This window comes from Ascaphus truei, chromosome 11 (assembly GCF_040206685.1).
Source record: "Ascaphus truei isolate aAscTru1 chromosome 11, aAscTru1.hap1, whole genome shotgun sequence".
Classification (NCBI taxonomy): domain Eukaryota; kingdom Metazoa; phylum Chordata; class Amphibia; order Anura; family Ascaphidae; genus Ascaphus; species Ascaphus truei.
In genome coordinates, this window is record NC_134493.1 from 60,974,028 (window position 1) to 60,986,148 (window position 12,121).

At 46.4% G+C, this 12,121-nt stretch overlaps 1 protein-coding gene across 1 annotated transcript; it reads left to right on the forward strand.

The window, feature by feature from the left end:
- The first annotated feature begins 6,753 nt into the window (after positions 1-6,753).
- LOC142462920 (taste receptor type 2 member 7-like) lies at positions 6,754-7,683 on the forward strand. Its single transcript, XM_075565135.1, has one exon. The coding sequence runs from the start codon at positions 6,754-6,756 to the stop codon at positions 7,681-7,683; it is 930 nt and encodes a 309-aa protein (XP_075421250.1).
- Positions 7,684-12,121: the final 4,438 nt, after the last annotated feature.

The window sequence follows — 12,121 nt, forward strand, 5'->3', positions numbered from 1 at the left end:
GGCGAGTTTTCACCCCAGACCCCCAGTAAGTGCGTCCAGACCCCCAGTAAGTGCGTATTCCGTCTGTATTTTGTATTTCATTGTGTGTACGCGGGTTTACCCGAATAAACTACATTTTATTCCACTACATTGTTTTGCCTATTGAATGGTCCCAAAAAGGTATAAAGGTGATAAAAGTGCTGCTCTCCTAGTGACAATGATATATTCCTACACCTCTAGTCTCCTTCTGTCACTCCGCCCTCTTCTTGCTGCAGTTCCTGTCGAACCCTCTCTTCATTACGTCTTTCAATCACTTGGTATTTAAATAAATAAAAGACAGGGTTTGCCGTGGTGGGAAAACATACAAAAAACAAACTTTCTCCCATCCCTTCCTAACTCACTTACCCTCCTGCTCACCCACACTGCCAGGGAGGAGACAGGTCCAAGTGGTGTCCAACACACACTGTAGTCTAGGGCACAGAGCAACGCCAGCAACTTCCCATGGAAGAAAAGGAGATTTCTACCGCAAACTATAACACCAAACGGCTCAGGCAGCGCAGCATGCTGAGGGATTAACACTTTCTGTCACAATCAGGTTCTTTGGCTTTGCCAGGTGCTCTATAAAGTTATTATAATAACAGCGTCTCCTCATATCACCCGATCCTGCTGGGAGTATTAATGTCATCTATCACATTTGAATCTTTCCAAATGAAATGTTCTCATCATGAAAGTTATTTGGAGATGCAAATGGAAGTCACAGAGCTGCCACCTCCGGGTAACATTATACTGGTGCTGGCTGAGGCCTACAACTGGGCTTGGAAATGGGCAAAACTGGGTTTGGAAATGGATAAAACTGGGCTTGGAAATGGGTAAAACTGGTTTTGGAAGGCGTAAAATTCTCAAAACAAGCACTTACAATTATATCCAGTTTATATAATTGGAAATTCCCCCTTTACAAACCATATTATACACAATTAATCAAGAAACAACCAAAACAGTGTTTCCTATGAAGAAAATGGCGGCCAGCATTTTGTACGCTCCCACATATAACATTTACAGGAAAATAGCTCGGGAACGCACACAGCCAGAAAGGGAGAAATCTCTGCAGAGAACATAAAGTCTCCGGCTATTTGGCTTCTCACTATGTTAAATAATTACCCCCATATTATAGTGCAGGTCCCTGTATCTCATGTCTGTTCATGTTGGGCGCAGCAGTCTAGGAGAGAGCCATATACATATAGAATGTATGCTGCCCCTCCCTTAGCCCTGTATATAACATTTAGGTAACACTTAGGTGTCCAGATTGGGAATGTGACCCAGAAATAAACTGTTTTAATCTCTTTCGTTAGATTCTTAGCGGGACTCGTGAATGTGGAGAATATTAATCTGAACAAAATCTTTCTGAAATGTAAATTATTTTTTGCTATTTTTTGCTTGGGAACTTTACCATGTTACTGACAAACCCTTTTTTTTATGTTCTCTGAACCCTCCCGTCACTTTTCTGTGAAGCTCGAAACACGTTTTATTCTTACTGTAAATTCAGGAAAATAACTGATACGGCCCAAATAAAGGTTCGGTGCCAGAGATGTGCCAAGATCACTTGGGGAACCGTATGCATGTGAGCGAAATGGGTCTGGGATACTTGGGCTCACAAACCAGGATTCTGGGGGACACTGTGTAGCCCCGGTATAATCACCTCGCGCACCCGCAAATCATGCCTGCGCGTCGGGGGAATTACGGGACTAGCGGTAACTTTGTCCCCCGAACTCCTCCACAAAATCTTAACACGTTTTTACCCAATAATCCCACCTAAAACTCCCACTCCCAAAGTCAGTAAGGTGCAATATTGGACCCAAGAGCTGACACTCTCAGCCCTTGCCAAACGGTTTCAGGGGCAGCCAGCCGGGCTCCAACTTTATTAACGAATGCCGGCTAACCCCTACTGTCACCCTCCCCCCCAATACTGCCCCCTAATACTGCCAGTTGCCTTACTCACTAGGATACAAAAAATTACCCCCCTCACCCACCCTCAAAACGGTCACACTACACACCAATTACACTGCCACCACCAAGATGCATTTAATCATTTATAACTCAGGACTCCTAGCGTCCCCCTTTCTACCAGAAAAAAATACTAATTGAATAAAACCCCAGTTTAGACAAATGTGTCCAAAAATTAGGGCAATCTCCCCAAAATGTTCAATTATTTCCCAAAGACAATACTTGTAACATTTTATATTTACTGTAACATTAGGCGTACAGTGCTTGTTACAGATAGAGGTGACAAAATAACACACAGAGTGGGCCTCATGCTGTAAGCAGCGATAAGCCACTTATCTCTGCTTATCACCAAAAAATCCTACTGCTATTCAGTAAACCCCCATTATTAAACACAACATTAGCCAGGCAGCATAAATAAAGTAAATAAATACCGTTCTACTTAACCCTGCCAAGATGAAGGCGTCCTCATCAGCATACTGCAGGGCCATGTCCTCCGTTGCTAGAAAGATTACGTACAACATACAATCTAATGGCCCCTAGCCCCTTAATCACCTTAGCGGTTAATAATCGCTAAAGTAATTAAGGGGTTAACACACCCTCGCCCACTACCCACCCGGGAAGCCTTGCCACCCACCATGGACCCACTATACCCACCCTGTACCCATTGATTGTGATAGTAGTTCATCATACCCATATAATATGGGCATGATAAGCTACTATAGCAGTCAATGAACACCATAATACAAAAGCAGGAATGTCCAAAATACACAAGAATAAAACATATTCAACAAGCCCCTAAACACCCATAAACACAAATTACAAGCACTAGCCAACCAATCAATTACCTAAATAAAACCTCTAATAATCAATTAAATACTTTGGGGCACAGGAGGTGGGCTGTGTATTGGTGCTTACTACAGATTTTAATTAAACATTTATGACAAGTGTACGTGAGCAGGGGTCTCCGGAGCAGAACAGCGTTGGTTTCAGGTCCAGGGACCCCCTGCTTCCCGAGATACAGGCCCCGTTTGTGGTGCCGGTATCTCCAATGCATTGAAATGTCTTGACGCACGTGACATTTCAATGCATAGGAGATACCGCCATCCCATAACACTAGTAATACATTTTATATTAAATATATATTCAGGCCTTTCTGCGTACCGTGATAGCAACGCTGTCAGAAATGGCGATTTCAAAATTGTGGGGATTTTTTCTATCTGAGTTTTCTTGCATGCGGCCCAGTATAGGATCAGAGTTTATATAATAAAAAAGGAGTAAAACAGAAACCCTATACATTACGGACGCAAGTCGTGTAATAGGAACTTTGTGGGGTAAGGAAGAGAAGTGAGATCCACGCACAGACGGTGCATCTCATATGTAACAAAGTTGGACAATTGTGTAAGGAGGTGAAAAACAAAACTAAACTGAGCCTCACGTTGCATTATATATTTGGTGCCGTGTGTGTGTTCCTTAGACTTCCTGTGATGAGATGTATGTGACAGACAGCACCTTCCTGTCCGTATGGAATTAGATATATTATATACATTCCCAGTCCTGGGCGAGTGAGAGACATTAGCTCCTGCTCTGGTTCTGCTGTTACATCGGTACCTTCCCTCTGTACAATTACCTGTCTATAAACACAAACAAGGGAGCACATTTATTACTAGCAGCTGTATATTTATTGTGTTACAGACACCGCAGTGTAAGTGGCTCATTACATGATGAAGAAACTAATGTGGATGTGACGGCTACACAAAGTATTAACTAAAGTACAGTAATAAATCCAGCCAGAACCGTGGGGTCAGAGACTGGATCCCACTTCCAGAGGACTAGCAAAAACAGCCACATAAAATGTGTTCAGTCCCAAAATACGTCTGCATCGCAATAAACAGGATACACTTCTTTACTGAAAGATCACGCTTTGCTCTCCACATGAGCGCAGAACCTGATCTCCTCTAGAACATGAGCTAAAAAAGTCCATGGTCAGTGTAACGGGGCTCCCAAAGGGTAACGCTTGACTGCCTGCAGACCTGGCCTGTCCCCAATACTGAGGGGGGTAAGGGTATAACACGCACCCACAGCAGTGATGGTGTGCACGGAGTGTGGTATGATGCGTTGCCGGGCCTGGTGAGAAAGGGTTAGCCTGATACTTGCCGCGTCCGGGGTGCCAGAGGTCCGAGGGTAAAGATCCGAAAGCCGTAGGTCAGGGGCAGGCGAGAGCAGCGTAGTGAGGTCCAAAGCCGAGTCCAGGGGGTAGCGAGGTACACGAAGTCTAACGAGAGCCGAGATCAAATCCAAGGGCATCAAACGAGGGCAGGGACTGGAGCAAGAGCTGCGACACAAAAGAGAGCCAGGCATAGACCTCCGTAACCCAAGAGCCACAGGAAAACTGTGCAGAGCGAGGAAGGAGAGGGCAGACAGGAACTATAAATGCAGAAGAACCAATGGGAGCAAGAGGTGGAGCGGGGACTTGACTGAGCGGTCCCAGGGATAGGTTAGGAGGCCTGGTGTGGTGTTCCCTAGTGGGAATAGCCTCCAGCTGCTGGGAGGTGGAGCCAAGGCTGCAGGAGGAGTGTAGAAGAGGACGGTTGCACGCGCGCCCTGTAACAGTCCCGCGCGCATGCCCCTGCAGCGTGTGGGCGGAGGTGGCGTGTGCCGCGGAGGAGCGGCGTGACGTCCGACCGGAGCGGGTAAGGAGCTGACGGGGAGGGGGCCTGGGACGAGCGGCAGTACTGGGAGCAGGGGTGACGAGGACTCGCTGTAAGGCGCGTGTCCCCCGATCCCTTACAAAGACCATGTACCGGCTTGAGTCGGTGACGCACTGGCGGCTTTTCAAAGTTGTTTTGTTGCGAATAGCAGAGCGACCGTCTTCTTTTTTGGAGCTAGGAAAGTCTGCCTAGCAGAAGCGAAGTTAGACGCAAGGACCAAGTTCTAAGAATAGACCGTAGCGGTCCCTGTGGGGTATTCTAACCGAAAAGAGGACCAGGATGCTCGGGATAGGGTAATCCTTCCGAACCAGGTGCCCTGCGAGTCGGGGTTCTGGGATTTGAGGCGAGTTTTCAATCCTAGACCCCCAGTAAGTGCGTATTCCGTCTGTATTTTGTATTTCATTGTGTGTACGCAGGTTTACCCGAATAAACTACATTTTATTCCACTACCTTGTTTTGCCTATTGAATGGTCCCAGAAAGGTATAAAGGTGTTAAAAGTGCTGCTCTCCCGTGACAATGATATATTCCTACACCTCTAGTCTCCTTCTGTCACTCCGCCCTCTTCTTGCTGCAGTTCCTGTCGAACCCTCTCTTCATTACGTCCTTCAATCCCTTGGTATGTAAATAAATAAAAGACAGGGTTTGCCGTGGTGGGCAAACATACAAAAAACAAACTCTCTCCCATCCCTTCCTAACTCACTTACCCTCCTGCTCACCCACACTGCCAGAGAGGAGACAGGTCCAAGTGGTGTCCAATACACACAGTAGTCTAGGGTACAGAGCAACGCCAGCAACTTCCCATGGAAGTAAGGGGGATTTCTACCACAAACTATAACACCAAACGTCTCAGGCAGCGCAGCATGCTGGGGGATTAACCCTTTCTGTCACAGTCAGGGTCTTTGGCTTTGCTCTATAAAGTTATTATAATAACAGCATCTCCTCATATCACCCGATCCTGCTGGGAGTATTAATGTCATCTATCACATTTGAATCTTTCCAAATGAAATGTTCTCTTCATCAAAGTTATTTGGAAATGCAAATGAAAGTCACAGAGCTGCCACCTCCGGGTAACGTTATACTGGTGCTGGCTGAGGCCTTCAACTGGGCTTGGAAATGGGTAAAACTGGGCTTGGAAATGGGTAAAACTGGGTTTGGAAATGGATAAAACTGGGTGTGGAAGTTGGAAAATTCTCAAAACAAACATTTAAAAGAATATCCAGTTTATATAATTGAAAATTCCCCCTTTACAAAACATATTAAGCAGAATTAATCAAGAAATAACCAAAACAGTATTTCCTATGAGGAAAACGACCAGCTTTGTGTACCCTCCCACATTTAACATTTACAGGAAGATAGCTCAGGAACGCACACACCCAGAAAGGGAGAAATCTCTGCACAGAACACAAAGTCTCCGGCTGTTTGGCTTCTCACTGTGCTAAATAATTACCCCCATATTATACTGCAGGTCCCTGTATCTCATGTCTGTTCATGTTGGGCGCAGCAGTCTAGGAGAGAGCCATATACATATAGAATGTATGCTGCCCCTCCATTAGCCCTGTATATAACCTTTAGGTAATACTTAGGTGTCCAGATTGGGAAAGTGTCCCAGAAATAATCTGTTTTAATCTCTTTCGTTAGATTTTTAGCGGGACTCGTTAATGTGGAGAATATTAATCTCAACAAATCCTTTCTGGAAATTAAAATTATTATTTGCTATTTTTTGCGTGGGAACATTACCACGTTACTGACAAACCCTTTTTATGTTCTCTGAACCCTATCGTCACTTTTCTGTGAAGCTGGAAACACGTTTTATTCTTACTGTAAATTCTGGAAATTAACTGATAGAACCCAAATAAAGGTTCGGTGCCAGAGATGTGATCTGAGAGATCCCAACCACAACATCTAGAAGAAACCCAGAAAGGAGACACCAGGACATTTGCATGTGCTTTGCACACACGTTTATTTTATCCCGGCTCTGCCCCATGTGCCAGTCAGATACCGAGGCATCAGGTGTAACGCTCATACATCAGAGAGGAAGAGCAGTAACACACGCAGAAGAGCAATATGGAGCCTTGGGTTCATGTATTGGTGGTAACCATCAGTACAATTCCCTGCATAGCAGGCACCATCTTCAACTTGTGTATCATGGCTGTGAGCTACAGAAACTGGAGAAAAGATACCAGCCTGAATCAGTGTGATCTAATCCTACTTAGTATGGGACTGTCTAATTTAATGCTGCAGTGTATAATGAATACACAATGGTTCCTGCTCCTGGTCCGGTCTCACATCTGGTTCTACAGTGAGATCTGCTCATCTCTGTTTTTTCTTGAGCTTTCCTTAATATTCTTAAACTTCTGGCTCACTGCCTGGCTCTGTTTCTACTACTGCATCAAAATTGCCAACTTCATGCATCGTCTCTTCTTCCGAGTGAAGCTATGGGTTTCTTCTGTGTTGCAGAATGTGCTGCTGATGTCAGCCATGGGATCCTTTATTATAAGTGTCCCATCGCTGTGGACTTGTCGGCAAATAGATCCCCAGGAAAACAGCACTTACAGTCTCATAGCCAACTGCAGTGCGGTCAGTGAAACACCGGCTTTTTATATCTCTAACATAGTCATTGTGGTCGTGCCAGGATGCGGTTTGCCCTTCCTGCTGTCCCTCATTTCTATCGGGCTCACACTGACTTCTCTCTGGGGACACGTCTGGAGGATGAAGCAGAAGACATCAGACTTCAGCATTCCCCGGTTACAGGTTCATTCCAGAGCAGCCAGGACCATGATACTGCTTGTTGTCCTCTCCATGTCTCTCTGCATAACACAGATCTATTTCATCATCCCTCATGATGATCCGAAAAACATTTTTATGACAATCTGTTGGTTCGTTAGTTTGTGCTACCCCACAGCACAAGCCTTCCTCCTAATCCAGGGGAACACCAAGTTAAGGAGAGTGTGTCAGGGTCTCTTACACTGCATTAACCCTTTGAGAGCCCCATGACACTAACAATTGACTTTTTTAAAGTCTTGTTCTAGAGGAGTTTGGGTTCTGAGCTGATGTGCAGAGCAGTGCATGATATTTCGGTAAAGAAGTGTATCCCGTTTATTGTAATGCGAACGTAATTTGGGACTGAACACATTTTATGTGGCTGCTTTTGCGAGTCCTATGGAAGTGGGATCCAGTCTCTGACCCCACGGTTCTGGCTGGATTTATTACTGTACTTTAGTTAATACTTTGTGTTGCTGTCACATCCACATTAGTTTCTTCATCATGTAATGAGCCACTTACACTGCGGGTGTCTGTAACACAATAAATATACAACTGCTAGTAATAAATGTGCTCCCTTGTTTGTGTTTATAGACAGGTAATTGTACAGAGGGAAGTTACCGATGTAACAGCAGAACCAGAGCAGGAGATAATGTCTCTCACTCGCCCAGGACTGGGAATGTATATAATATATCTAATTCCATACTGACAGGAAGGTGCTGTCTGTCACATACATCTCGTCACAGGAAGTCTAAGGAACACACACACGGCACCAAATATATAATGCAACGTGAGGCTCAGTTTAGATATTTTTTACCTTCTTACACAATCGTCCAACTTTGTTAAATAAAACCCATGAAGTGTCAATGCAATGATTTACCCAGCGCCTCCTTATACTCACTGAGAGAACCTGGAAAGCGTTGACATAAGACCATGGGAGGAGGGACGCGCTATGGAGGAGGAGGAGATCTTGGGACCTCTGATCTAAGATCAGATTTGAATTATTTTTTGTTTAAATTTTTGTGCTAAAACGTAATTAAATCTTTGAGTCTGTGCATATGTTTGAAAGTAATTGGGGCCAATTCTAGTAGCTTCGGGAACCAACTCATCAAGGACATTGCAGATTTTCTATTCAGAAATCCTCGATGAGTTGGTCAAATCGTATGGGGACGGTATTTTCCCGTGTGTTTGTGCTCCTGGCCAAACTCACCGAGTGGGAGCTGCATATAAAGCAAAATAATGCCATTTTGTGAATATAAGGTAATTCTAATAGCCTCGAGAATCTCATCGGTGATCTGGAATATCGAGTTTCTCGCAGATTTCATCTCGCCACCCCAAAGATGCCAATCAGTCACCACTGTGCCAATTAATGGCTAGAGGGTGGGGGTAGTAGCCCTGGCGAAGGTGGTTACGCCTCCTGGGTGGGAAGCAGGGGAGGGGGGTTAACTCCTTAATTACTATAGTGATTATTAACAGGGCCGCCAACAGGGTGGGTCTGTCGGTGTTGGCGTCCTGGGCCCTGTGAGTTCGTGTAATAAAAAAAAGTTTCAGGAAAAAAAAATGCTGCGGGGTATTTAAAATGTATTTATTTATAAAATATTTGACCAGGAAGTAATACATTGAGAGTTACCTCTCGTTTTCAAGTATGTCCTGGGCACAGAGTTAAGACAAATAATACATGGTTACAAATACAGTTACATAATGAGCAGGGTATACATTATATACAAGACATTGCATGCACAGTTACAGATAATTTGTGTAATGGGCGTACGAAACAGTTACAGACCAGATTAAAGTGTGAGACAGCCTTAGATTTGAAAGAACTTAGACTGGTGGTGGATGTGAGAGTCTCCGGTAGATTGTTCCAGTTTTGGGGTGCACAGTAATGAAGGAGGTAAGGGTACGGAGGCGACGGAGCGATCGGGTCCTCGGGGTTGATGCGCAAAAAAAATAAGCTGTCCGGCTTGCATTTGTCTCGGCGCGCTCATGGGAAGGGAAGCATAGAGGACCCGCTCCCAATGTGGGACAGAGGGGAAGCACCGTGGCCAGCCCACGCCTGCTAACCCAGCTCCCCTCGCACCAGCCTCCTGCCCCGTAGGGGGGGAAAGTAAATGCTCCCGTGGGAATTACAAAAAAATCCTCTCTGCAGGGAAAGAGAATCAGCGGGCCCGGCAAGCAAAAAAGTATAGAGGCTGGACTGTGCTAAACAAAAATGCCTATATTGATCCCACAGGGGTGAAACGCGTTAGATCCCACAGGGGTGAAACGCGTTAGATCCCACAGGGGTGAAACGCGTTAGATTTCACAGGGGTGAAACGCGTTAGATCCCACAGGGGATCTATTCCCCTCTTTTATTCTATTTATTGCTCATGGTTCAATGAAGGCATTTTTGTTTAGCACAGTCCAGTCTCTATACTTTTTTGCTTGCACTGCCCGCTGATTTTCTTTCCCTGCAGAGAGGTTATTTCATTTGTCCACGTTCACAGCTTGGAGCATGCTCACCCGGACCGAGGAATACACGGAGTAAGTCATCTCTTTATTTTCTTCAAATCCCCAGGGGAAATAGCCATTCATGCGGGGTTTACAATTACAGGGGTCCGTTGTTGGTTTAGAGACCAGCTCCGGTCAACCCTTACCCGATCGCTAGGCTTATCCCTGCACTAGGGGTCAAGTCATGCTGACTTTATGTGATATACACTCACCAACTCAGCTCCCTGCTGTCCGTAGCGGTATGCATTACGTATATGGACTTTATACTTCTGGATTCATACTCTGCAACACACGTCAGTTTGTTTGGGGGGGCTCATCCTCCCTAATCGTTTGTTCCCATGGGAATTAGCCCACCAGTCTTTCTCCCCCGAGCCTAACCCCTCCTCCCTCCCCTCCAGGGCAGCAGCAACAAGGATCGGGGGAAGTGGAGGGAACGAGACATAAACCATGGACAAACCTTCCTCTGAAGCATTTGGAGGGCAAAGAAACAGCACCCACCCAGTCAAGGTCAGTCACCCACCCAGGCAGTCACCCAAGGCAGTCATCCACAAAATGCAGTCACCCACTCAGGCAGTCACCCAATGAGGCAGTCACCCAAGGCAGTCATCCACCAATGCAGTCACCCACCCAGGCAGTCACCCACCCAGGTAGTCACCCTCCCAGGCAGTCACCCACCCACCTAGGCAGTCACCCACCCACCAGGCTGTCACCAACCCACCAGGCTGTCACCCACCTACCAAGACAGTCACCCACCCAGGCAGTCGGTCAGTCACCCAGGCAGTCTGTCACCCACCCAGGCAGTCGGTCAGTCACCCAGGCAGTCAGTCACACACCAAGGAAAAGTCACACACCAAGGCAGTCAGTCAACCACCCAGGAGGTCAGTCAGTCACACACCAAAGCAGTCAGTCAGTCACCCAGGCAGTCAGTCACCCAACCAAGCAGTCAGTCAAGGCAGTCAGTCACCCACCAATTCAGGCAGTCAGTCACCCACCAATTCAGGCAGTCAGTCACCCACCCAGGCAGTAAGTCACCCACCAAGGCAGTCTGTCACCCACCCAGGTAGTCAGTCATCCACCCACATGCCTTCCATCTCCACTCCAAAACCAGCCCCACCGCCTGCCAATTGAAGCCCCCTCCCTTCCCCCCCCTTGTTTGAAGTCTCCACCCCCCCCGCATTCCCCCCTCCCCTGGCCGGTTGAAGCACAGGCCGATAGATGGCCCCCACCGTGGACCAGTTAAAGAGAGGTACTGTAATTTTTTTTAGACCCATACTGTACTTTACCCCTTAGGTCCATACTTTATCCCCCCCCCCTCAGGGCCATACTTAACCCGGGAATGGTTAAAGAGTTAAACCCATCATTACCATAGTGGTGGGAACCACTGGTAGTGAAGGGGGGCTTCATAACCATAGCGGTTCCCACTAATGAAAGCATCCCTTTCTTGGCACGCCCCCCCACTCGCTCACCAAGCGCAGGCGCACCCACGAGGGGAGTAGATGATAGAGCAACTCTAAATCCCAGTTAAACAGCAATAAGTGAACTCTGCCCCAACCCTCCCGCACATGCGCGTGACGTCACGCGAGGCGCCATCGTCACAAGATAGTATCGACTGATGGACACGCCTCCCGCTCGCCACGCACATGCGCACAATAGGGAAGCACATTCAATGGGTAACTCTGTGTTAACTAAGCAACCGAGTACTACTCCGTCCCCCAAGGTCCGCCTCTCACGACCTCCCATAGGTATAGAGGCGCTGCTACTAAGCCAATCAACGATTGGAAAAGGCAACTGACACTCCCCCCTACTAGATGTCGCTCCTGACGGCCCCGGATGATCAAAGAATGTAAAGATTAATAAAACATTATAAACAACATATTCCCACTGCTATGGTAGTGATGGGTTTAACTCCTCCCATAACCTTCCTGGCAGGCCTAACCACCCACCCTGGGTCAACTACCCACTTCATCCACCCCCTCTGCCCTCAATAAATGGATCACTCTTGTTTATTTATTATTTATAAAATATTTTACCAGGAAGTAATACATTGAGAGTTACCTCTCGTTTTCAAATATGTCCTGGGCACAGAGTTAAGACAAAAAATAAATGGTTACAAATACAGTTACATAAATTAACAGGGTATACATTATATACAAGACATTGCATGCACAGTTACAGATAATAT

Excerpts from the sequence above, each read along its gene's own strand:
- LOC142462920 (XM_075565135.1), top strand. The coding sequence starts at position 6,754 with ATGGAGCCTTGGGTTCATGTATTGGTGGTAACCATCAGTACAATTCCC.